The following is a 27,612-nucleotide window of genomic DNA, read 5'->3' as shown; positions in this document are numbered from 1 at the left end:
ACACTAAGTTGACTGTGCCTTTAAACAGCTTGGAAAATTCCAGAAAATTATGTTGTGGCTTTAGAAGCTTCTGATAGGCTAATTGACACAATTTGAGTCAAATGGACTTATGTATTTATTTCTTATGGATGTATGTCAGTGCCTCTTTGCTTGACATCATTGGAAAATCAAAAGAAATCAGCCAAGACCTCAGAAAATAAATTGTAGACCTCTACAAGTCTGGTTCATCCTTGGGAGCAGTTTTCAAACGCCTGAAACAATAGTACGCAAGTATATACACTATGGGACCACGCAGCCGTCATTCCACCCAGGAAGGAGAAGCGTTCTGTCTCCTAGAGATGAACGTACTTTGTTGCGAAAAGTGTAAATCAATCCAAGAACAACAGCAAAGGAATTTTTGAATATGCTGGAGGAAACAGGTACAAAAGTATCTATAGCCACAGTAAAACGAGTCCTATATCGACATAACCCGAAAGGCCGCTCAGGAAGTTAGAGGCCACTGCTCCAAAACTGCCATAAAAAAGACAGACTACGGAAATAAAAGCTGAAATAAATCATTCTCTCTACTATTATTCTGACATTTCACATTATTTAAATAAGTGGTGATCCTGACTGACCGACGGGGATTTTTACTAGGATTAAATGTCAGGAATTGTGAAAAATAGATTTTAAATGTATTTGGCTAAGGTGTATGGACACTTCCGACTTTAACTGTTAATATACAGTACCAGTCAAAAGTTTGGACACACTTACTGATTCAAGGGTTTTTCTGTGTTTTTACCAGTTTCTACATTGTAGAAAAGTAGTGAAGACATCAAAACTATGAAATAACCCATATGGAATCATGCAGTAACCAAATAAGTGTTAAACAAATCAAAGTATATTTTATATTTGATATTCTTCAAAGTAGCCACCCTTTGCCTTGATGACAGCTTTGCACACTTTTGGCATTCTTTCAACCAGCTTTATGAGGTAGTCATGAGGTACTGTAGTCACCTGCATTTCAATTAACAGGTGTGCCTGGTTAAAAGTTATTTTGTGGAATTTCTTTCCTTCTAAATGCGTTTGACCCAATCCGCTGTGTTGTGACAAGGTAGGGGTAGTATACAGAAGATATCCCTATTTGGTAAAAAACCAAGTCCATATTTTTGGAAGAACAGCTCATATAAGCAAAGAGAAACAACAGTCCATCATTACTTTAAGACATGAAGGTAAGTCAATCCAGAAAATTTGAAGAAATTGTGCAGTCGCAAAGATCATTAAGTGCTATGACAGGGGGTGGCAGCGTAGCCTAGTGGTTAGAGCGTTGGACTAGTAACCGGAAGGTTGCGAGTTCAAACCCCCGAGCTGCCCCTGAACAGGCAGTTAACCCACTGTTCCCAGGCCGTCATTGAAAATAAGAATATGTTCTTAACTGACTTGCCTGGTTAAATAAAGGTAAAAAAAATATTAAAAAATAGAAATATATATGTATATGTCATGGATTCCCCTGGTACTGCTGCTCATTCTGTGCACCAGTTCTGGAGGTTGACGTCACTGAACTGTCTCATTATGCACACCTGATTCCAATTCCCCTGAGTAGTAATTGTATATATTTGACCTCTGTTCACCATTGTGCGTTGTTATTTCGGCTTTTGTGCTGCGTGTATTTTGCTCTTGTTATTATCATCCCTTGTATTGTTGTGTATTTGTGCATTTGCGTTCGACAATATCATGCCACTTCGCAGAGCCATTGAAGAGGACTGAGAAAACATTCCACAGGCCACAATCAACAGCCTGATCAATTCTATGCAAAGGAGATGTGTCGCGCTGCCTTAGGCAAATGGTGGTTGCACCAGATACTGACTGGTTTTCCGATCCACTACCCTACCTTTTTTTTAAAGGTATTTGTGACCAACAGATGCAAATCTGTATTCCCAGTCATGTGAAATCCATCAATTAGGGCCTAATGAATTTACAGTGCATTTAGATCCCTTGACTTTTTTCACATTTTGTTACATTACAACCGTATTATAAAATGGATTAAATTGTTTTTTCCTCCCTCCCCATGATGACAAAGCAAAATCAGTAGTTTTTTTGGTGCAAATTTAAATAAAAAAACAAACTGAAGTATCATGTTTACATAAGTTTTCAGAACCTTTACTTTGTTGAAGCACCTTTGAGAGTGATTACAGCCTTGAGTCTTCTTGGTATGATGCTACAGGCTTGGCACCCCTGAAAAAGGGGAGTTTCTCCCATTCTTCTCCGCAGATCCTCTCAAGCTCTGTTAGGTTGGATGGGGAGTGTTGCTGCAGAGCTATTTTCAGGGCTCTCCAGAGATGTTCGATTGGGTTCAAGTCCGGGCTCTGGCTGGGCCACTCAAGGACATTCAGAGACATGTCCTGAAGCCACTCCTGCGTTGTCTTGGCTGTGTGCTTAGGGTCGTTGTTCTATTGGAAGGTGAACCTTAACCCCGGTCTGATGTCCTAAGCTCTCTGGAGCAGGTTTTTATCAAAGTTCTCTCTGTTCATTGCTCTGTTCACCGTTCCCTCAATCCTGACTAGTCTCCCAGTCCCTGCCACTGATAAACATCTGCACAGCATGATGCTGCCACCACCATGCTTCACCGTTGAGATGTTGCCAGGTTTCCTCCAGACGTGACGCTTGGTATTCAGGCCAAAGAGTTCAATCTTGGTTTCATCAGACCAGAGAATCTTGTTTCTCATGGTCTGAGTCCTTTAAGCGCCTTTTGGCAAACTCCAAGCAGGCCGTCATGTGCCTTTTACTGAGGAGTGGCTTCCATCTGGCCACTATAGCATAAAGACCTGATTGGTAGACTGCTGCAGAGATGGTTGTCCCTTCTGGAATGTTCTCCCATCTCTACAGAGGAACTCTGGAGCTCAGTCAGAGTGACCATCGGGTTCTTGGTCACCTCGCTGACCAAAGCCCTTCTCCACCGATTGCTCAGTTTGGCTGGGTGGCCAACTCTAGGAAGCGTCTTGGTGGTTCTAAATTTCTTTAATTTAAGAATGATGGAGGCCACTGTGTTTTTGGGGACCTTCAATGCTGCAGATATGTTTTGGTACCCTTCCCCAGATCGGTGGTTCGATATTATTTTGTCTCTAAGCTCTACGGACAATTCCTTTGACCTCATGGCTTGGGTTTTGCTCTGACATGCACTGTCAACTTTGGGACTTTATATAGACCTTTTCAATCATTTGAATTTACCACAGTTCGACTCCAATCAATTTGTAGAAACATCTCAAGGATGATCAATAGAAATAGGATATACCTGAGCTCAATTCCGAGTCTCATGGCAAAGGGTCTGAATCCTTATGTAAATAAGGTATTTCTGTTTTTAATTATTAATACATTTGCTAACATTTCTAAAAACCTGTTTTCACTCATTCATTAATTGATGAGGAAAACATTTTATTTAATACATTTTAGAATAAGGCTGAAACATTACCATATGTGGAAAAAGCAAGGTTTCTGAACATTTTCAGAAAGCACTGTATTTCAAATGACTGATATTCTTATATGAACTGTAACTCTTTGAAATTGTTGCATGTTTGCGTTTATAATTTTATTCAGTGTAAATAGGCTACCAGCTAAATGCTTGATATACGTAGCTATAGAGAGGCTAGTAGACCATGTAGGATAGACTGCATTGTCTGCACAATGAAAGAATAACCTAGTCAGCTATTCTTTTGACGGTGGACTGATTGTTTTATTTGGCATTAATCGACTGGTTTGATACAGCACAAATGTTCTATCCTAGCTGCGAGAACGCGATTGCGGCTAATGTAGGCTATGGACATATGCCTACAGGACGGTTGTGTGTATACTGTATATAAAAAACATTTATTGGTTCCTGATTAGTTTGCTGTTGCATCAAAAACATTTTTTTTACAATCTGCAATGTTTGAATTTCCTACTTTAATTACTAAACAAGTGAATACATTGTTGCTGCCAGCCAGCATTCTAAATAGCAGCATTATGACACCATAGGCATAAATCTTCGTGAAACATAAATGTTAGGCTTAACATGAGACAATAACTACCAAATAAAAATAAATATTTTGCCATTTTAGCAAAACTATAGGCTACTACAAGCACTAGCACCACACAATCCGCGTAGATGTCGCTATTTCAGAACCATGGGCAGAGATCAGTAGTCTATACTTCGTGAGTGGCTGTCACGTTAGATTGTTTTTTTTTTTGGGGGAAACTGGGGCCCCACTCACTACGCCAGTGTGGGTGTCCCTTGAAATGGTATTTAAATCCTGTGTTGGGCCCCTTAGGTTACTCTGAAAGGCACCAGTCCAACATAAAAGTGTCTGCAGTCTTCTATCCAGAGAAGGTTTGTATTTCAGTGTTCCACACTTCTCATACAAACTGGAGGTGACTGTCAAGATGACTGATCATATCGAACAACTATCTACACCATTAGAATAAAGTCATATGTGAGGGATGTAGTCTTCTTACAGTATGGTCCAGTGGAAGATTGGAGGAATGTAGTTAGAAAGCATGACAAGTCCTATTCAAACTTAATGTTTCTAGTTTGAATTAAATAGCATTGGCCAAGTTGTCCTTCCTACCTCTGTTAAATTAAATAACCACTGGTGCAATCCATGTTTGACTGCTGCTTAGCCAACTCTGGCTACATGAGTTATTCTTGACTGAACCTCGTCCCCAACCAACGAGAACACTTTGAATTTCAGAGTTTTCCGACCTCGGCTGGAAACCTAGTGAACTGGTAGCATGGCGAAGTGATTTTGTCAGAAGTGCGAGAGAGAGAGAGATGTCCAGCTCATATCACAATGTTTATCAAAAGGAAATTATGTCTTGAACACTTCTGTTGCCTTGGCGTCTGTCCATTCAAGCATCTCCAAAGATTCAAATTGTAATATAACTTTAATGTTTCTATCTGCTCGTTGTGCCGTGGTGTTTCGCAAAAGATACAGGATTGGAATTCAATCAGGAACAAAATCAGGCACTCAGAGTCAATTCTAACAACAACAAAAACAATAATAAAAAGTTAAGATAAGGGATGACTGATCTCCACAGAGAGTGGGAGCCATTCTGAAAATGATTGGTTGACTTTCCTTGGGCAAGGCTCTCCCCACATCAATAAAACAGGAATAAATGCACTGCTTTTGGCCTTCCAGGGTCCTTACTTAATTTCATGTACGCAAGTGAGTGATCATATGTATTAAATTGTACTTACCGAGAAGGCTCAAACTAAGTTTTGCTACCATTCTTGTTTGTTATGGGTATTTACGTAAGTGCAATACTGCATCATACAAATGATTGAATTTGCAATGTGTCTTCTGCAACATCAATAGCCAAGCATTACATATACAGTATGTTAGAGGTTCATTGCTGCTTGGTCCCCGGTCGCTGCAGTATTTGCATGTATAGTAGTTGTTCTCTATTGACATGAGCTGCAGTTGATCTGGCTAACAATAATGAGAGGGATGTACGAACATTTTGTTTCCAATTATGTACCCGTGATGAATCCACTTAGGACAATTTTTCCTCTTAGTCATCTGCCTGGGCAGCCTGCTGGCCCTGCGGTGGATTGCCGTTGACCTAATTCTATGGGTCATTGTTAGTTAACAGTCATACAGCTAATGAGGAGAAACAAAAGATGTGGGCGATGCTCTCACAATTTAGACAACATTGTCTCCGTTGTCTATGCATAGCCTAAACCCAAATCTTAGCCTGACCCTTGTGTTAGGGTCAATTACAGTCAAATCAACAGATCATCTATGGAATTGTATGATTTGTTCCCTACAAGTCTAATGAAGGGTGAAATTAATGAAAACGATGGTACAATGCCTCTGACAACCAATGCCCTTCGGTGTGATATGATATGGCTTCATTATAAAGCATTCCCTACAGGAACGAGGTTTTATTACAGACACATGTTATTTACCATACTAAGTATCAGGCTCCTTTGCCTCTGACCCATCATAACCAGCAACACATGAAGAAACTACTACTAGCCTACACTGTTTGGTGGGACTTTTTTCCTCCTCTCATTTTTTCAGATGCAATTAGTTAGAACATTGGAGCCATTTAACTAAATCTGTATTCCAAATGACTTCTGACTCTGTTGTTGGTCCTTGCAGACATGGCACATTTAGTTATGTAAATGGTTATCTTTCTCTTTGATGGATTGGTTAATTAACCTGGAATGTAGATAATCTAAGCCGAGAAGAGTTGTTTGATGGGTATATTGGGCTTTGGCATTGTTCTCTAATTCTTGTGTGGCTTTTTTGGTTTAATGACTCGTTCTATGGGTCCCACAGGGTTAATGTGTTTAAACTCACTGTAATTTAGCTTTCTTTCAGTCTCCATTTTTAATTTATGATGTAACGGCACATTGTCGCTCCTCTCTTGATATTTATCTTCTGCTCTCTCTCCCTCCCTCTTTCTACCCCCTCTATCTTGTTCTCTTTCACTTTCATGGGCATTCATATGGAGGTGGACCCCCCCCACCCCCCATTGCTGCTACAACAGCTTCCACTCTTCCAGGAAGGCTTTCCACTAGATGTTAAAACATTGCTGCAGGGACTTGCTTCCATTCAGCCACAAGAGCATCAGTGAGGCCTTGCACTGATGTTGGGCAATTAGGCCTGGCTCCCAGTCGGCGTTCCAATTCATCCCAAAGGTGTTCGAAGACTTTGAGGTCAGGGCTCTGTGCAGGCTAATCAAGTTCTTCCACACCAATCACGACAAACCATTTCTGTATGGACCTCGCTTTTGGCACGGGGGCATTGTCATGCTGAAACAGGAAAGGGCCTTCCCCAAACTGTTGCCACAATGTTGGAAGCACAGAATCATTTAGATCGGTTATTCCCAAACTGGAGTGTGCAATGCCGTCAGGGGTATGCTAAATAAAAATGTGATTCACATTTTCCAACAGTCCATTTAGATTTTCCAAAGGGGCTATACATTAGGGTGAGTTTTTTTTCTTTCTTGAGTAGCCTCGTTTCACTGCCAAAAATAAAATTAAACCATCTAGTGTTCAGCTAAATAAAAACACAATGTCAAATAATTAACATCCAATTACATTAACCGTTGCTCTCTTGTAGGAATTCCACTAACGGTCCATATGTAGCCAAACATAGCTGCTGCTCATTCTGTTTGCTCTAAAATAGATGAATGGTTAAAAAACGTAAGGCCCGTGGCCATAGACACATATCAGCTCTACTGGTAGTACTGCTACTACCAGTAGTGCTACACCTGCACCTGTCGACGACACAAGTTGTACTGCTTCCACGAGCACATCCAGGGAATAGGAAAATCTTGTAGCCTCTTAGGTAAAAACCAGTCAAAACTGTTCGCTGCTCTGGCCCCCCAATGGTGGAACAAACTCCCTCACGACGCCAGGACAGCGGAGTCAATCACCACCTTCCGGAGACACCTGAAACCCCACCTCTTTAAGGAATACCTAGGATAGGATAAAGTAATCCTTCTCACCCCCCTCTTAAAAGATTTAGATGCACTATTGTAAAGTGGCTGTTCCACTGGATGTCATAAGGTGAATGCACCAATTTGTAAGTCGCTCTGGATAAGAGCGTCTGCTAAATGACTTAAATGTAAATGTAAATGTAAGGTAAAATCCATAGTATGAGTTGTAAAATGTCCCCAAAACACAGAAGAAAAAAAACTTTGGAGCTGCTTCCTCTAAGCACTACCCAAGTGCTATGATTAACTTGTAGGAAAAAAGAGTGGAGGAAGTGAAGCGCTGGGAAGGTATAGTAGACTTTGGTAGACAGAAGGTGCTCTTTGGTAAAAGGGGTAAATTGGTTATCAAAAAGAAAGGAGGACCAAGGCACTCTTCATATAATTAATTAAAATGCCTTTATTTATATGTTCAAGTGATAGGCATGTTATGTAAATCAAATGGTACAAACCCCCCCAAAAAAAAAATACATTTTATTTCCAGGTTGTAAGGCAACAAAATAGGAAAAACGCCAAGAGGGTGAATAATTTCGCAAGCCACTGTACATATAACTAGGAATAAAGTGACAGATAATAAACAGTAGCAGTACCATATGTGATGAGTACAAAAGGTAGTTCAAGAAGGGTCAATCCAGGTATATATTTGGGTAATTATTTAAATAACTATTTAGCAGCATTATGGCTTGGGGGTAGAAGCTGTTCAGGGTCCTGTTGGAGCCAGACTTGGTGCATCAGGACCGCTTGCCATGTGGTGGCAGAGAGAAAAGTATTTTACTTGGGTGGCTGGAGTGTTTTTAGGGCCTTCCTCTGACATCACCTGGTATCGAGTTCCTGGATGGCAGGGAGCTTGACCCCAGTCATTTACCCTCTGTAGCGCTTTGCTGTCGGGTGCCAACCATTTGCCTTACTAAGCAGTAATGCAGTCAGTCAAGATGCTCTTAATGTTACAGATGTATAACTTTTGGGGGATCTGAGGGCCCATGCCATACCTTTTCAGCCTCCTGGGGGGGAAGAGGCATTGTCGTGCCCTCTTCACGACTGTGTTGATGTGTGTGGACCGTCATAGATCCTGAGTGATGTGACACAGAGAATCTTGAAGCTCTCGACCCAATCCACTACAGGCCTGTCGATATTAATGGGGGCAGGCTCGGCCCTCTGTTTCCTGTTGTCCACTATCAGCTTCTTTGTCTTGCTGACATTGAGGGAAAGGTTGTTGTCCTGGCACCACACTGCCAGCCCTCAGACCTCCCTATAGGCTGTCTCATCATTGTTGGTGATCAGGCCTACCACAGTTGTGTCGTCGGCAAACTTTATAATGGTGTTGGAGCTGTGAGAAGCCATGCAGTCATGGGTGAATAGGGAGTACAAGAGGGGACTAAGCACACACCCCTGAGGGGCCACCGTGTTGAGGATCATGTCAGATATGTTGTTGCCTTATGTGAAGAGAGTAGTACACAGCGTTGAACCAGATCTTCTGTTTCTTGGCAATTTCTAGGTCTTCTGAGATCTCTTTTGTTTGAGGCATGGTTCACATCAGGCAATGCTTCTTGTGAATAGCAAACTCAAATTGTATGTTTTTTAATAGGCAAGGCAGCTCTAACCAACATCTCCAATCTCGTCTCATTGATTCGACTCCAAGTTAGCTGACTCCTGACTCCAATTAGCTTTTGGAGGAGTCATTAGCCTTGGGGTTCACATACTTTTCCCAACCTACTCTGTGAATGTTTAAATTATGTATTCAATATAGACAAGAAAAATACAATAATTTGTGTGTTATTATTTTAAGCACCCTGTGTTTGTCTATTGTTTTGACTTAGATGAAGATTTATGCAGAAATCCAGGAAATTCCAAAGGGTTCACATACTTTTTCTTGCTACTGTATACTGTAGCAGAGTAGGCTGCGGCCCTTCGAGAAGCCAGATTTGGACGTTGCATATAATTGAACAGTTCCATTTAACGTCATGCATTTCATATAAATAATTTGATATAATTTAACTGTTTCTCGCAGTTATTTATCCCAGGAAAATAAATATTGGTATCCCTAGCTGGGATAGCTTCGGGTGAGCTGAACCTCAAAACTTCCTTAATGTTATAGATTGTGCTCCAGCTGTTGTTTATAAAGAGACACACACCTCCCCCGTTGAGCTTACCCGACGCTGCCGTTCAGTCTTGCCGGTGCATAGTAAAACCAGATAGATGTATATTGTCATTGTTCAGCCACGACACCAAGAAACATAGGATATTACAGTTCTTCAGGTCCTGTTGATCAGATAGTCTCGAACGGAGCTCGTCCAGTATGTTCCCCAGTGATTGTACGTTCGCCAATAGAACGGAAGGCAGAGGCGGGTTATGTTTATGGCCACCCTGACGTAGTTTCATCAGGGTGCCCGCACTCTCTTATACCGCCTTTTTCTTTTCCGAGTCTCGGGGATTAGGGCCTGGTCCGGGTGAGGAGTATGTCCTGCGCATCTGACTTGTTGAAGTAGAAATCTTCATCCAAATTGAGGTTAGTGATCACTGTTCTGATGTCCAGAAGCTATTTTCAGTCATAGGAAACGATGGCAGAAACATTATGTATAAAAAAAAGTTCAGATCAGTGCACAAAAACACACAAAATAGCAGAATCCGTCAGGAGCCCATAAAATGGCTGTTATCCATTGCAGAGCCATTCTTGACAAGAGAGAGGAGGGAGTGAGAGATTGAGAAAGAAAGGTAGGAATACTGGCCTTACTTAATTTTGTTGTTCACTGAACGATTTTCGGAGTCCACCGTCATGTAGGTATCATTCCACATGAGATACTGATAAGACACTTGACAGCTTGCACGCCTGTTCAGATCATTGCAACCAACAGACTGGCTGATCTAGAAACCTGAGGAACATTCATCATTGTGCTGTCATACAAATATTATATGTTATGGTAATGTAGAAAAATAATAGTGTATATCCCATGCTGTTAGACACAGCAAATGCATGGTGTTAAGTGCACTTGATTGTAGATATGGATGTACTTGCAATTGCATACAATTAAAATGCTTTTTGTTTTTACTTTTAGGTGATCCTGACCTTGACGAAGCAGTATGACTTTAACTTGGGTGCTTTCACTGAGAGTTCTCTCTGGAGGTAAGACTTCATGAACGCTTGATCTATTCACTAGTGCTGAACTAGTACGGCTCTGTTTCTTTTTTTTTTTTTACCCATTTTTTATTTGTTGTTTTTTTGTTGTTGGAGGCGTTACAGGTACATTTAAATGGTTAATGTATACATTTATAAAACATGTACCCGTAGGCTGCCACTCAAAAGAAAAACGACATCAAGAAATGCATATAGAGTTGAAGTAACAATAAATTCAGTATAAATGGGAAAAGCAAACAAAAAAACAAGTGGGCCTCCAACCTCCCATCCCATTCCCCCAGCCAAAATGTATTTATATATAGCCCTTCGTACATCAGCTGATATCTCAAAATGCTGTATGGAGTCTCCTATTGCCCTGGAAGAGGTGTCCTTCACTGATATATCCCTTAAACAATGTAAACTATGCTTTGGTCCTATTATTACTCACACAATGTATATTTGGCTGAAAATGGAAAAACCATGTAACTAGGAATGAAAAGCCCCCATATTGGAGTATGGTCATTCCATTTTCATTCCTAGTTACATTGTTTTTCCATTTCCAGCCAAATATACATTGTGTGAGTAATAATAGGACCAAAGCATACAGCACTTTGAGATATCAGCTGATGTACGAAGGGCTATATAAATAAATTTGATTTGATTTGATATTTATCTCTACACTCAACCAGGGGGCAGAAGATCATGTCTAAACCAATTTAGGATGGGGCGAAATGCTAGTGCCTGGAAATACAATTAAAGGTTTGGTACACAAAGTCCTTCTACGTCTTTCCCTCTTTGAAGTTTGTACATTGTATCTGGGATTGTTTACCTTGCCATATATATTTTGAAACCCTACTATGAATTGTATCCCAATAGCCAGAAGGTGGTGCCATGGGAGGCATTGAACTACAGAAATTCAGCCGTGGCAATATATTAATTCTGACGACAGATATTCTGCGGTTAAACAACTGGGATGTTATTACATCTACTGAGGTTGGATTTAATTGATTTGAGCATTCTCTGAAAGATTTTGATATTGGTTTTATCTAAGGAAGGAAATATATCTACTCCTAAATATTTTAAATGGGAAATGATTGGGATTCCATAAGTAGAGACGGAGTCCTTCATCGGGGTCTTGAGAGGCAGTAGGGCTGATTTGGTTAGATTAATTGTATAACTTGAGACAAAGCTGAATTCATCAATGATCTTCAATATGTTTTGGAGTGATTCAGATACATTGGTCTTGATATAGTAAAATATCGTCTGCGTATGAAGTGATCACTAGATTTTAGGGAAATGTGTGTTATTTCCTTCGATTAACAATTTGCTAGGGCCAGGAGTTCCATGGATAATAAAATAGCAAGGGATAAATTAGATTGCCCTGTTTGCTGCTTCTAATGGTTGGTTGGCATACAATACAACTTTGTCCATTAGTTACAGCTAAAAACAAAAATGTGGCTTCTGCTCTGTTCTCAACAAACCCCCCTCAAAAGAAAACCCAGCAGAACTCACACATACAGTTGGGATGCTCTGTTCTCAACCCCCCCTCAAAAGAAAACCCAGCAGAACTCACACATACAGTTGGGATGAGCACAGGTTTAAGCTGCAGCGCCCCTGGTTGGAGAGCATGTTGTGGGGTTAAGGGCCTTCCTCTAGGGTCCAACTGTAGGGGGATGTTTAGAGGATGTGAACCCAGCAGCCCTCCAATTATCAGATCAATTCTGCCAATTTCTTCCAGCGCCCGGTCTGGGATTCTAACCTATCTTTTGGCTACAGGTCCAACTCCTTCCACAAGTCCAACTCCTTCACCGCTGGGCTACCTACCACCAGTACTGTAAAGGATGTTGTATGACTGGTTCCAGGGAAGAAGAAAAAATGAGTTAACATGAGTTCATATTTAGAAATTAGCATGACAAAATTAAGACAACATCCTATGCAGACATATAATTATTATGATGTAGAAGAACAACTTACTGTCACCAGCAGCCAAAAGAGATCCTCTGCCTCTGATAGTTCTGGTTTACTACCAGACTGAGCAAAACATAGAGATAGTGTGTTAAAAGTCATGTAATGATTAACTGGGCTATTAAATCACAAAGACTTACTATAAATAATATATTATACAAATTAATACATGCCTTCTCTCAGTCAGCAACAGTCTTCTAACAATTAGCTAATTACCAAGCTAGCATATTGAATTGTTTTAAGATGGTCATACCAGGGATTATTTGGCTGTATGATTTGGAATGTTGGTACCATATGGAATTGTTTTAAGATGGTCATACCAAGGATTATTTGGCTGTATGATTTGGAATGTTAGTACCATATGGAATTGTTTTAAGATGGTCATACCAAGGATTATTTGGCTGTATGATTTGGAATGTTAGTACCATATTGAATTTGGCTTTACTGCTATTAACCCATAGCGACACATTGACTAACAGATTCATACATGGAAAAACATGATATGAACCATTTTAAAGTGTCTGTCCTATATCTAAGAAATATCAGGAAATTCATATTTTTTTTAAAAATGACCCATATTTAACATAAGAAAATTGGCCACTAGACTACTTCCATTCATTTTTTAAACTGGTACCGGGCTACCCTCCGACAAATCTTGTTATGCTTGCGGGCATCCTAGAGCCAACGGAACAACATGTACATGTTCATGAGAGTCTCATCTTCGATGGTGGGGTCATGGTAGTGTGTTTGTAGCCCAAACTGTTCGGATGCTACAGACAGAAGTTGGCAGATTGGCGGTACTGACTCCAGGGGTCGTAGAGCAATACGGAAAACACCACCATGTTTGTCAGTCTCATCTTTCCATAGAGTGGTCATACCGTTGGCCAAACCGTTCAGATGCTACAGACGTTTTCGCGAGAAGACCGATTTTAGGGATGTCTCATGGTCTGACAAAAACCGCTGTAGTTTAGCCTCCTTCCACCGCTGATGTGGAAGGTCGCCATACACACAAAAAAACATATCTCTAGTTTAATCAGATTGATTTTGTTGGGGATTTGTTGTATTGTGCTGATTAGATTTCCGCGGGTGTGGACATTGTGATCAGGGGGTTAAACAAATCTAAATATATTTTATATTTGAGATTCTTCAAATTAGCCACCCTTTGCCTTGATGACAGCTTTGCACACACTTGTCATTTCTCTCAACCAGCTTCTTCTTCTTATCCAGTCAAGGCAAATAACCTTTAGGGTTCTGACCCTACCCTAGAGTGTAAAAACAGCTAACAAAAGCTAACCCAGTCACAACAAACTCTGAAATCACAGCCAGCATTCTCCTTTAACTTGTTTCAGCTGTTTTGCATTGACATTTATATCCATATTAAAGTTGTCCAAAGAACCAAACGTTTCTATATAGAACCCCTTTTTCTACGAGTGAAGCTGCTAGAGTGAAAAAAGACCTGCTTGTTGTTTCTTGTAATACAGTGAATGTCTCACATCTTAAAATAGTGTTATATGTTGACAATTATTTGAAAATAAGTAGCGCTCTGTTCTAACACAATTGACACCCTTGTGATAATGTTTTTTTGGATCAATTCACTGAATGACATATAGTGTTTATCTACCTTGCTATTGGGTCAATGTTGATTTCACTCATCCAGGAAACTCCCTGCTATTGGTTTTGATAGCAGTATACAGCAGAATACCGTACATGCAGAGGCATTTGACACAGTACTTTTATTATTATTATTATTTTTGGACAAGATAAAGCAAAGCAGTGAGACACAAACAACAACACAGAGTTACACATGGAATAAACAAATATAGTCTATATACAGTATGTGCAAATGAGGTAAGATTAGGGAGGTAAGGCAATAAATAGGCCATAGTGAAGTAATTACAATTTAGCAATTAAACACTGGATTTATAGATGTGCAGGAGATGAATGTGCAAGTAGAGATACTGGGGTGAAAAGGGTGGGTGCTGCTATGGTGACCAGTGAGCTGAGATTAGGCGGGGCTTTACCTAGCAAAGACTTATAGATGACCTTGAGCAGGTGGGTTTGGCGACGAATATGAAGCGAGGGCCAGCCAAGGAGAGCATACAGGTCGCAATGGTGGGTAGTATATGGGGCTTTGGTGACAAAATAGATGGTAGTGTGATAGACTGCATCCAATTTTCTGAGTAGAGTGTTGGAGGCTATTTTGTAAATGACATCGCGGAAGTCAAGGATCGGTAGTATAGTCAATTTTATGAGGGTATGTTCGGCAGCTTGAGTGAAGGATGCTTTGTTGTGAAATAGGAAGCCAATTATAGACTTCATTTTGGATTGGAGATGCTTAATTTGAGTCTGGAAGGAGAGTTTGCAGTCTAACCAGACACCTAGGTATTTGTAGTTGTCCACATATTCTAAATCACAACCATCCAGAGTAGTGAAGCTAGACAGGCGGGCAGGTGCGGGCAGCAATCGGTTGAAGATCATGCATTTAGTTTTACTAGCATTGAAGAGCTGTTGGAGGCTACGGAAGGAGAGTTGTATGGTATTGAAGATCTTCTGGAGGTTAGTTAACACAGTGTCCAAAGAAGTGCCAGAAGTATATAGAATGGTGTCATCTGTGTAGAGGTGGATCAGAGAATCACCAGCAGCAAGAGCGACATCATTGATGTATACAGAGAAATTGAAGCCTGTGGCACCCCCATAGAGAATACCAGAGGTCCGGACCACAGGCCCTCCGATTTAACACACTTATCTCTGTCTGAGAAGTAGTTGGAGAACCTGGCGAGGCAGTTATTTGAGAAACCAAGGCTGTTGAGTCTGTCGATAAGAATGCAGTGATTGACAGAATCGAATGCCTTGGCCAGGTCGATGAATACGGCTGTGCAGTTTTTTCTTTTATTGATGGCGGTTATGATATCGTTTAGGACCCTGAGCGTGGCTGAGGTGCACCCATGACCAGCTTGGAAACCTTCTTTGGGGATCTCAGACGATTTGAAAGAGGGTGAACAGGCTAGTTTTATTGGTAGCAACAATTGCGGCGGATAATTTTAGAAAGAGAGGGTCCAGATTGTCTAGCCCAGCTGATTTTTTAGGGGTCCAGATTTTGCAGCTCTTTCATAACATCAGCTATTTGGGTGAAGGAGAAATGGGGAGGCTTGGGCAAGTTGCTATGGGGGGTGCAGAGCTGTTGACCGGGGTAGGCATAGCCAGGTGGAAAGCATGGCCAGAAAAATGCTCAATAATCGTGGATTTATCGGTGGTAACAGTGTTTCCTAGCCTCGGTGCAGTATGCAGCAGGGAGGAGGTGCCTTATTCTCAATGGACTTTTTGGTGTTTGTGCTGGAGTTTGGAGTTTGTGCTACAGGATGCATATTTCTGTTTGAAAAAGCTAGCTTTTGCTTTCCTAACTGCCTGTGTATATTGGTTCCTAACTTCCCTGAAAAGTTTCATATCGCGGGGGCTATTCAGTGCTAATGCAGAATGCCACAGGATGTTTTTGTGCTGGTCAAGGGCAGTCAGGTCTGGAGTGAACCAAGGGCTAAATCTGTTCCTGGTATTTAGAGGGCAGGTTTGTCAGGATGGTATCTATGAGGGTGTCGTGTTTATGGATTTGGGGTAGTACCTGATAGGTTCATTGATAATTTGTGTGAGATTGAGGGCGTCTAGCTTAGATTGTAGGACGGCCGGGGTGTTAAGCATGTCCCAGTTTAGGTCACCTAACAGTATGAGTTCTGAATATAGATGGGGGCAATCAATTCACATATGGTGTCCAGGGCACAGCTGGGTGCTGGGGGTGATCTATAACAAGTGGCAACGTGAGAGACTTGTTTCTGGAAAGGTGGATTTTTAAAAGTAGAAGCTCGAATTGTTTGGGCACAGACCTGGATAGCATGACAGAACTCTGCAGGCTATCTCTGCAGTAGATTGCAACTCCACCCCATTTGGCAGTTCTATCGGAAAATGTTATAGTTAGGGATGGAAATTTCAGGATATTTGGTGGCCTCCCTAAGCCAGGATTCAGACACGGCTAGGACATCCAAGTCGATGGAGTGTGCTAAAGCAGTAAATATAACTAACTTAGGGAGGAGGCTTCTAATGTTATCATGCATGAAACCAAGGTTTTTATGGTTAGGGAGGAGGCTTCTAATGTTATCATGCATGAAACCAAGGTTTTTATGGTTACAGAAGTCAACAAATGAGAGCGCCTGGGAAATGAGAGTCGAGCTAGGCGCTGCAGGGCCTGGATTAACCTCTACATCACCAGAGGAGGAGTAGGATAAGATTCAGCTAAAGGCTATAAGAACTGGTCGTCTAGTGCATACGAAACAGAGAGTAAAAGGAGCAGGTTTCTGGGCGCGGAGAATAGATTCAAGGCATAATGTACAAACAAGGGTATGGTAGGATGTGAATACAGTGGAGGTAAACCTAGCCATTGAGTGACGATGAGAGAGGTTTTGTCTCTAGAGACACCATTGAAACCAGGTGATGTCACCGCATGTGTTGGAGTTGGTACAAAAGGGCTACCTGAGGCATATTAAGCAGGGCTCAATGAAATAAGACAATAATCACTAATCAAAACAGCAATGAACAAGGCATTTTGACATTACGGAGAGGCATGCGTAGCCGAGTGATCATATGGTCCAGTGAGTAGCGAGGCGAGCTGGAGACACGGTGATTCAGACAGCTAGCGGGCCAGGCTCGCAGAAGGGCCTTAGGGGATGTTGTGACTGATGAGTCTGTTGAAGCCCTCCGGACGGTTCGTCAGCAGACTAGTCGTGATGGATCGGCAGGGCTCCGTGTGGGCTGTAAAAGGGTCCAGGCCAATTGGCAAAATAGGTTTTATAGCCCAAGAAATTTGCTGATGGATCTCTTCAGCTAACCAGGAGGTGGCCCTAGCTCAGGACTAGCTACAGGCTAACTGGTGCTTGCTTCGGGACAGGTATGTTAGCCAGGAGTAGCCACTCGGATAGCAGCTAGCTAGCTGTGATGATCCAGTGTAAAGGTTCAGAGCTTGTGGTAGGGATGTGGAGAAGTGGTAGAGAGAAAACAAACAGTCCGATATGCTCTAGACAGCTAACGGGCCACTGCTAGCAGATGGGCCTTCAGGGGACGTTGCGATGGACGATCCTGTTGAAACCCCCTCGGGCAGATTACGTAGGTAGATCAGTCATTATGGAATGTCAGGGCTCTGTGTCGGCAGTAAAAGGGGTCCAGGCCAATTTGCAAAATAGGTATTGCAGCCCAAGAAGTGGCTGATGGACCTCTTCAGCTAGCCGGAAGATGATCCTTGCACGAGGCTAGCTCCAGGCTATCTGGTGCTTGCTTCGGGACAGAGACGCCAGGAGTAGCCACTCGGATAGCGGCTAGCTAGCTGCGATGATCCCGTTGAAAAGATTCAGAGCTTGCTGTAGGAATCCGAAAAAGCAGTCCAATATGCTCTGGGTTGAATCGCGCTGTGTGCGGACTTTCAGGAGTTGTCCGGGCTGAGGTTAGCTGATGACCGCTAGCAGTGGCTAACTGAGCTAGTAGCTAGTTAGCTGGCTAGCTTCTGTTGGGGGTTCCAGTTCTAAAGTATAGAAAATAGCAGATCCATACCACATTGGGTGAGGTGGGTTGAAGGAGAGTATGTTGAAATTGAGGTTAAATATATAAAAAATATATATGAAAATATATACGTAGGGAAAAAGATATACACGGGACACGACAAGATGAAGATTAAAACGTCTGACTGCTACGCCATCTTGGTTTATATTTTTTACATGCCACAACTGTAGGACTAACAATCTCATACATTTTATATCGTATGGTGAGTTACTGTACAGTATGCTGTCACATAATAAATAAGAATATAATTCATTTAGGATTATACAGACTGATAATGTCTCTTGTGTTTTTTCGCTCACCTTTTTCCAAGCCCACAAGAAACTCATTTCATTTTGAATTACACCTGACATAAAGACCATCAGTTCACCAAGCAGAGAGACTCAAATTAATTTCTGTTTCACTAAAGGCGCCGGTAAGATTTACACCTGACTTGACACATTTTGAAATCCCATATTGTGTACAGAAGGTCTTCCATCACCAAGGTGTCTGGTTAACAATAGCAACAGCAGTAAATTAGAGTGTACCTCAGGTGGTGCGGCAAAGCACTTAGTATGATATTAAAAAAGGAAAGCAGTTGAATTTTATGAAAAGAAACGGAGTAAAGGATCTCTGAAATAATAAGATACATTATTTATTTATATAACCCCGGGGCACTCTTGATGGCAAAATGCAATAAGAAGATCAATTGGTGCATCACGAAAAACATCTCCTGTGTGTTTCAAGGTAATGACTGCTTCCCTTAGGGAAGGAAATTGTCACTGTAATAACTTCATTTGTGATGTCTTCCCAGCTACATTTGAGGGGATTTGTCAACCAAAATGAGAAGCTAAAAAATGTTGAGGAGGAAACCTTTGCAAACAACGTCAACAGCAAATGAAATGATGCAGCTTAATGCACAAGTAGTGATAGCCAACTCTGGGTATCTATCCAATTATGCAATGGAGTTTTATTTGGAGGCACCCAGGTAGAACTGAGAGACGAGTGGGTTGTGTGTTTGAGTAGTAATAGACCCATGAAGAATAGTAGTGGTGTAAAAAGTACCCAACTGTCATACATGAGTAAAAGTAAAGATACTTTAATAGAAAATGACTCAAATGAAAGTCACCCAGTAAAATACAAAGTCTAAAAGTATTTGATTTTAAATATACTTAAGTATCAAACGTAAGTGTAATTGCAAAAGTATCAAAAGTAAAGCAGATGGCCACATTTTCTAGTTTTTTTAAATTTACGGATATCCAGGGGCATGTCCAACTGAGACATAATTTATAAACAAAGCATGTGTTTAGTGAGTCCCCTAAATCAGAAGCAGTAGGAATGGCCAGGGATATTCTCTTGATAAGTGTATGTATTACACAATTGTCCTGTCCCGCTAAGCATTCGAAATGTAACGAGTAGTTTTGTGTCAGGGAAAAGATACGGAGTAAAAAGTACATATTCTTTAGGAATGTAGTGAAGTATAAAATATACATAGTAAAGTACAGATACCCAAAAAAGCTAGTTAAGTACTACTTTTTACGTAAGTACTTTACACCACTGGAGAATAGAAAGGGAGGAAGATATTGTATACAATGCTTTGCAAAAGTAGCCATCCCCCTTGGCGTTTTTCCTGCTTCTTTGTATTACAACCTGTATTTTAAATGGATTTTTATTTGGATTTAATGTAATGGACATACACAAATTAGTTTAAATTGATGTAGTGAAATGAAGAAATGTACTTGTTTAAAAATTTAAAAAAGAAAATTAAAACAGAAAAGTGGTGTGTGCATAGGAATTCACCCCCTTTGCTATGAAGCCCCTAAATAAGTTATTGTGCAACCAATTACCTTCAGAAGTCACATAATTATTCCACCTGTGTGCAATATGTGTCACATGATCTGTCCCATGATCTCAGTATACATACACCTGTTCTGAAAGGCCCCAGAGTCTGAAACACCACTACGCAAGGGGCACCACCAAGCAAGCGGCACCATGAAGACCAAGGAACTCTCCAAACAGGTCAGGGACAAAGTTATGGAGAAGTACAGAACAGGGTTTGATTATTTAAAAAAATATCTGAAACTTTGAACATCCCACAGAGCACTATTAAATCCATTATTTAAAAATGGAAAGAATATGGCACCACAACAAACCTGCCAAGAGAGGGCCGCCCACCAAAACTCAGGCCAGGCAAGGAGGGCATTAATCGGAGAAGCAAGAAAGACCAAAGATAACCCTGAAGGAGCTGCAAAGCTCCACAGCGGAGATTGGAATATCTGTCAATAGGACCACTTTAAACTGTACACTCCACAGGGCTGGGCTTTACAGAAAAGTGACCAGAAAAAAAGCAATTGCTTAAAGGAAAAATACGCAACATGTTTGGTGTTCGCCAAAAGGCACATGGGAGGTTCCCTAAACATATGGAATAAGGTACTCTGGTCAGATGAGACTACAATTGAGCTTTTTGGCCAACAAGCAAAATGCTAATTCTATCGCAAACCCAACACCTCTCATTACCCCGAGAACCTCATCCCCACAGTGAAGCATGGTGGTGGCAGCATCATGCGGTGGGGATGTTTTTCATCGGCAGGGACTGGGAAACTGGTCAGAATTGAAGGAATGATGGATGGCGCTAAATACAGGGAAATTCTTGAGGGGAAACCTGTTTCAGTCTTCCAGAGATTTGAGACTGGGACGGGGGTTCACCTTCCAGCTGGACAATGAGCCTAAGCATACTGCTAAAGCAACACTTGAATGGTTTAAGGGGAAACATTTAAATGTCTTGGAATGGCCTAGTCAAAGCCCAGACCTCAATCCAATTAAGAATCTGTGGAGTGATTTAAAGATTGCTGTACACCAGCGGAACCCATCCAACTTGAAGGAGCTGGAGCAGTTTGGCCTTGAAGAATGGGCAAAAATCCCAGTGGCTATATGTGCCAAGCTTATAGAGACATACCCCAATAGACTTGCAGCTGTAATTGCTACAAAAGGTGGCTCTACAAAGTATTGACTTCGGAGGGGTGAATAGTCATGCACGCTCAAGTGTTCAGTTTTTTGTCTTATTTCTTGTTTATTTCACAATAAAAAATATTTTGTATCTTCAAAGTGGTAGGCATGTTGTGTAAATCAAATGATACTATCCCCCGAGAAAAATCCATTTTAATTCCAGGTTGTAAGGCAACAAAATAGGAAAAATGCCAAGGGGGTGAATGCTTTTGCAAGCCACTGTATTTACCCTTGTCATCGAACAACACAGGAAGTCTTAGCTAAGGGACAGAGAACATTCAGAGAAACAAATGTCTTTTGTCTCTCATTTGTTTGTTTCTGGAGGGCAATTCAGCACAGCCTACTGTGTGGACATAGAAGCTTAAATAAAGTTCTCCAGGGATTTAGGTCAAATTTACACTCATCCAGTTTAATAACGGACCAAACATAACACAATTATTTCACCAAGTTGAGGTAAAACAGACTTGAACTAAATTCTGAAAGGTATGTCATTACATGAATGTAATGTAATGAGACTCTCGTTCCATAATTGTTTTGAACTTTATCGAGACAGTAATGAATCAGGTAAGTTAGAGAGACAGTCAGAAGGAAGAATGAAGGGATTTAACCCTGGTCTCTGATGGGTGGAGAATGTGGTTAGAGCAGCCGGGTGCGTTACCACTAAACCACAGGCTATGCACGTAGATATCTGAGTATTAGACCTACTCCGGCCACATCAATACAGAAAAACATATAAAGTTGTCCTTACATGGTCTTCTCTACTGTTCACAGATCAGTGGACTATGGGAGCACTTATATTAAACTGAATAATAAGGTTGGGTCAACCTTGGCTTGCCTCTACGTCTGCCCAACCAACAAGAGAAAGGTTTGTTTAACACCTCCATGATAAAGGACTCCAGTGACAAGCAGAGTATTACGTGTTTATCCAGGATGTGTATTGTTTAGTGTGTGTAGTGTATTGTTGAGTTAAAACTCGTTTCTGGAATGATGTTAACTCCAGTTAGAGGGAGCAGGACTCCAAAGAATGTTGTAATGTTTATTATCAGCACCATCTTGGTTCTGAACATTGTCAATCTTGGTATATTCGCATTGATGAATTCAGAATACCCAAGGTATTTCCTACAAAAAGGTGCTATCTAGAACCTTAAAGAGTTCTTCGGCTGTCCCCATAGGAGAACACTTTGAAGAACCATTTTTGTTTCCAGGTAGAACCCTTTTGGGTTCCATGTACTGTAGAACCCTTTCCACAGAGGGTGCTACATGGAACCAAAAAATTGTCATTCGATAATCCTACCCAGACACCAGTTCATAAAGATTTCTGCAACATTTCTGCTAACTAACTACCCTCCCCCTACTAACTACTCCACTATACCCCACACTCACTTACTACAGTACCCCACTCACTTACTACAGTACCCCACTCACTTCAAACCCACAATAACTAACTACCTCACTACCGTACTAAAAACCACTAAGATATTTTACCAAAACCTGTTCTGTTGGTCAGTTTATTATTGACTAATGATTTTGGTACATCATGTCGCTTTTGCTTTCATCAACAATGCATTTATACTGCTGTTTATTCATAATGTTGTACAATGACATGCAATCATATCCTCCATTGAGCACAATGAACTATACTCTCTCTCTCTCTCCCTCTCCCCCCTCATATCTCTCCCCTTCTGTACTTTAGATAATGATGCTTAGCGACCCAGAGCTGGAACACAGTGTACTCATCAGCTCAGATGAAGGTGCCAGCTTCGAGAAGCACCCCATTAACTTCTACATGGACGGTCTGCTGTTTCATCCAACACAGGAAAACTGGCTGCTGGCTAGCAGTCCCGACAACAAAGTAAGCAGCAGGACTTTTATTTCATATTGAATGGAAAAATAAGTATTTAAAGTTTAAATAAGTCCAAAGTTGAAAGATTCTGCTAAAGTATTGAACAATTCTGTTTTTGTATTTTGTTCTTTCATAAACTGTTTTGCATTACAATCATAAAGGTTGAATGTACAAACTTGATGTGAAATGTTGCATATTCCATTCATGTTTGATCCCATTCATGTATTACCAGGTGTACAGCACAATGGACTTTGGAAGGAAATGGCAGTTGGTTAGTGAGAATGTGACTCCTGGACGATTCTTCTGGTACAGTATGATTTCATTCCAGCCCGTGTTTGTCATTATTCATTTAGAAACACTCCGTTCTATAATCTCTTTATCCTAAATCTAGGGAATATGAGAGACAATATTAGCATTTGTGTCTTATATAGAATCTCATATGCAAATTGGAAATGCTATCTTGCAGCTATCTTGACACTTATGATGTATGTAAAGCCCATTGTCTTATAGCCCCGGAATGGTGAAGAAACAACCACATACCAAATGACCAAGTCCAGTGTGCGGTCAAATGTATTTATTTTGTTATTAAGATGGAGGTTATGTATGGATCCCTACTCAACTCTGTCAGATGGATTTACTAGAGTATGTCAAAACAGGTCTTGAAAGATTTTGACAACCAACCATAAAGTGTTGGCCTAATGTACTTCAACCCATATCACGTAGCCAGGAATATTGGGCTACTCTTTTTAAAGCCCAAGTCTGACATGTTGTTTTTGCTCGTTGTTATTCTGTAGTCTCAAGTGCACGGACACAAGGCAGTGAATATTGATGTGATGCAGTTTATCCCGGTCTGTCATGTTGTGTGTCAAACCTAAGTGCCTCTCAAGCTGAGAAAGAAAGGACATTGTTTGGAGCACACCCTACAGGAACAGCAAAACAATTGATGAATAAGGACATCATGTGGGGAGTAATGGCAACCCACGCAAGACTATAATATGCTTGGACAATTTATGATTTTACATATGAAATGTTTAACTGCTTGTATTTACTGCCTGCATTAAATGCTTTTGCATCTCTATAATGTTTATAGAGTTGTACCATATAACAGATTTTACCTTGCCTTAATGTCATATTACAAATGATTGATGAGAGAAAGAAAGAAGACCACAAACCTAAATAATTGTGTAGTGTGGAGACTTACCCGTCTCTGTCTCCCTTTCTTTACGTTATCACAAATTACGATTAATTGCTGAGGCTGGCACAAATTGGATGTTGCCGTAGGACTACAGGAAATGGAAATGTGTTGTCTGTGCTGTAAAGGGAAGCACACAGTAAGGCTGTGCATCACGGGCTGCCACTGTTCTCTTATGGCGATCCCCCTGCGTCTAAATTGCTCCTCTTCCTTTCTAATCTTCCCCACTATGCACATCCTCCTCCTCTTCCTCCTCTTCACCATATTCTTCTTTACCCTCTTCTTCCTCTGAATTGTTGTTCTCCTCTTCCCCTTTCTCATTCTCATTCTCCTCTTTCTCTTTTTCCTCCACTTCTCTCTCCTATGTTGCAGGGCACAAACGGGACTGGACAGAGAGGCAGATATGGTCCACATGGAGACCCACATCGCCAAAGGACGTGAGTGCTGCTCTGTAGCTTGCCACGCTCCCCCGCAGTAGCAGGACCCCATGAATCTCTTGCCTCTTATTTAGAGCGAGGTCACTGAAAAGATAAGGCTCATTCCTGTCTGCAGGATAGGTACCAGAGGCACTGTAAAGCAGAATATGAGTATCTTGACAAATATAGAGCTTTATATAATAGATTGATAGATGCATGTCCCCTTTAATCAGTCCCTTGTGCCCCATATCAGAACCTCAATTCTATAAAAAATATAAACAATATAGACTTTATTCAATGAAACCAATTACCAGGATTCCTTGTTGGGACAAAATACTATTACTTGTGTGATATGAGAGAGAATGATTGAATTGTCATCATGTTTTTTCTTTTTGTTTCATTGATTCTCTCAGTGCAAGAGGAATGCTATTTTTATCTTGTCCCTTATCTTGAGAATAGGTGTAGAAAGTTTTAGTGCCCACTAAAGACAGTCAGACGTCCATTAACTTGTGATTTTTCTTTATTGGTTGGTTTTTCTAAGATTGTTACTGACAACTAATCTAGATCTCTTCTGTGTTAGGTGCTCAGTATGTTACGTGCCGAGCTCAACGATGCACAGAATCAAACAGACAGTACCTGTTCCCGGGACACATAGACCAAAATTCTCTGGTTGTTCAGGACAACTATGTGTTCGTTCAGGTGTGTAGCGTATCTAAATATTTACTCCAGTGCATTTTAAGTGTTCACAAAAGGCTTCCGTGTTTCTGTGAACTGTTCTTCTACCGCATCCAATCTGTGATGTAACACTGAAGTCTACAAAATGGCATTCCTTCCAAACACCTGCTGCACTTACGTCTCGATTTTCTGTTGTCCAAGCTGCCTATGATGTTGAAGGATTTTCTGTCGACTGAAAAATGTTATCACGTCTGCCCAAGGCTTTTCTTGTAATCGGGCAGGGAATCTGTATGGAGTTTGCTGTCATTATTGCCAACAAGGATGACATGAAGTTGGCTGGCGTTAGGCATTGTGTATCATTATTACTGATTTAATTATCACTCTCTCCTGTTGCCATCGATTTCCATTTAAAGCTGCCTGTCTTTCATGTCAGCGTTGCTGTTCATCAATTTAAACAGTTTTGCAGTGCTAATTAGGGTTCAGGTTCAATTATGGTGTAACATTATTTAATAATATGATGTTGAAATTGTTTGCTGAGACTTAAAAGACATACAATAAGTTTTCAGCAAATGTTCTCTTTTAGTTTGTAATGAGACAGATATGTGATGGGGTGTTAATGATGAACGCTGCATCTTGCCTGTAAAAATCATCTTTGTGCGTATGAAGATAAATGGTAGGGTTGTACGGTGGTGAGTCAATTTGTTTCAACTCTTTCAATTCATGGATTTAATTGAAAATATGATTTAATGAACAAAGTATTCTAAATAATTAGTAACTGTCTGGGTCATAAATAATTATCCAATACAATGCCTGAATCGAATTGGAGCTGAGATGGAACGAACCCCAGCCTCATAGATTTTGTTGAAAATAGCCCAGTTGGACACAGCTGACTCGTTTCAGGTAACTGTGGCAGTACAGATTACTTTCTAGTGACTTTCATTGCTTGGGGCAGTTGGATTTAACTTGACAAAGAATAATGAGGTTATCGATTGGGCTACAACAAAATAAGCAGTCTTCAACACACCCCGAATGTCTCTTGGGAGAGATGGAACAGCCAAGTACAACATCCTCAGAAATCTGCCCTGGGAGAATGCGGTTCATTGATAGATTAGATTATTCCATTAGAGCCATTTTGTCCGGCTAGCCATTTGGTTACCTGTTCAGGAGTCTTATGGCTTGGGTGTAGCAGCTGTTCATCTCTACAGGATGGGTGTCCCTATGACGGTTGAGCTAATATGTGCTAATGGGATTAGCATGACAGCTGTAAGTAACAGAAAACTTTCCAGGACATAGACATGTCTTATATGGGCAGTAAGCTTACATTCTTGTTAATCTAACTGCACTGTCCAATTTACAGTAGCTTCTACAGTGAAACAATACCATGCTATTGTTTGAGGAGAGTGCATAACAACAACAAACTTATCACGGCAACTGGTTTGATACATTCACCTCTGAAGGTAAATTATGTATTTACATTCAGTAATCTTGCTCTGATTTGTCATCATGAGGGTCCTAGAGATAAAATGGTGCATAGTTCTGTTTTGATAAAATTAATTTCTATATTAAAATGTAGGAACTGGGTTCTACAGTTTGAATCCCTGCTGTCTATGGCTCGACACCCACCCCTCCCGGCCATCTAGATGTGTGAAAGTTAGTGTATAAACTAATGATCCATCATGTATGGCATTCCTGGGAGTGTATAAACTTACATTTTGTATTACCATATAATTTTTGTTAGTTCTCTATAGTTATGTACAAGATAGTAACTACTAACAATTGGATACCATGAAATTGGGGGGGAAAAGGGGGTACAATATATATATATATATATAATTAAACGTTTTTCTGTTTGTATTATCTTTTACCAGATCTAATGTGTTATATTCTCCTATATTAATTTCACATTTCCACAAACTTCAATGTGTTTTCTTTCAAATGGTATCAAGAAAATGCATATCCTTGCTTCAGGTCCTGAGCTACAGGCAGTTAGATTTGGGTATGTCATTTTAGGCGAACATTTAAGAAAGGGTACGATCCTTAAGAGGTTTTTAAGAAGCCTTTTGGACCTAGATTTGGCTCTTCGGTACCGCTTGTCGTGCGGTAGCAGAGAGAACATTCTATGACTATGACTATTCTTCAAGCCTTCCTCTGACACCGTCTGGTATAGAGGTCCTGGATGGCAGGAAGCTTGGACCCAGTGATGTACTGGGCCTTATGCACAACCCTCTGTAGTCCGAGGTGGTACAGCTGTAGAATTTTTTTGAGGATCTGAGGACCCATGCCAAATCATTTCAGTCTCCTGAGGGGGAATAGCCAATGTCATGCCCTCTTCACAACTGTCTTGGTGTGTTTGGACCATGTGGGCACTAAGGAA

General features: G+C 40.8%; 1 protein-coding gene across 3 annotated transcripts in view; it reads left to right on the top strand.

Annotated features, from left to right (window-relative positions):
* The window catches only part of LOC118400147 (VPS10 domain-containing receptor SorCS3-like), a 64,454-nt gene that overhangs the window by 12,332 nt on the left and 24,510 nt on the right, over window positions 1–27,612 (top strand). For 2 of the 3 annotated variants that reach the window (XM_035796693.2, XM_035796683.2), the window contains exons 2-7: window positions 10,509–10,576; window positions 21,884–21,977; window positions 22,806–22,964; window positions 23,188–23,261; window positions 24,520–24,584; window positions 25,144–25,262. In XM_035796693.2, coding sequence (XP_035652586.1) covers window positions 10,509–10,576; window positions 21,884–21,977; window positions 22,806–22,964; window positions 23,188–23,261; window positions 24,520–24,584; window positions 25,144–25,262 — 579 coding nt within the window. Of the gene's footprint in view, window positions 1–9,699; window positions 9,962–10,118; window positions 10,168–10,508; window positions 10,577–21,883; window positions 21,978–22,805; window positions 22,965–23,187; window positions 23,262–24,519; window positions 24,585–25,143; window positions 25,263–27,612 lie in introns of those variants that run through there. The other variant, XM_035796702.2, reaches the window with a different exon arrangement.

The sequence above is a fragment of the Oncorhynchus keta genome, chromosome 2 (genome assembly GCF_023373465.1).
Source record: "Oncorhynchus keta strain PuntledgeMale-10-30-2019 chromosome 2, Oket_V2, whole genome shotgun sequence".
Taxonomy (NCBI): domain Eukaryota; kingdom Metazoa; phylum Chordata; class Actinopteri; order Salmoniformes; family Salmonidae; genus Oncorhynchus; species Oncorhynchus keta.
Note: the sequence above shows the minus strand (reverse complement) of the source record. Positions and strands in the feature narration are given on the sequence as shown.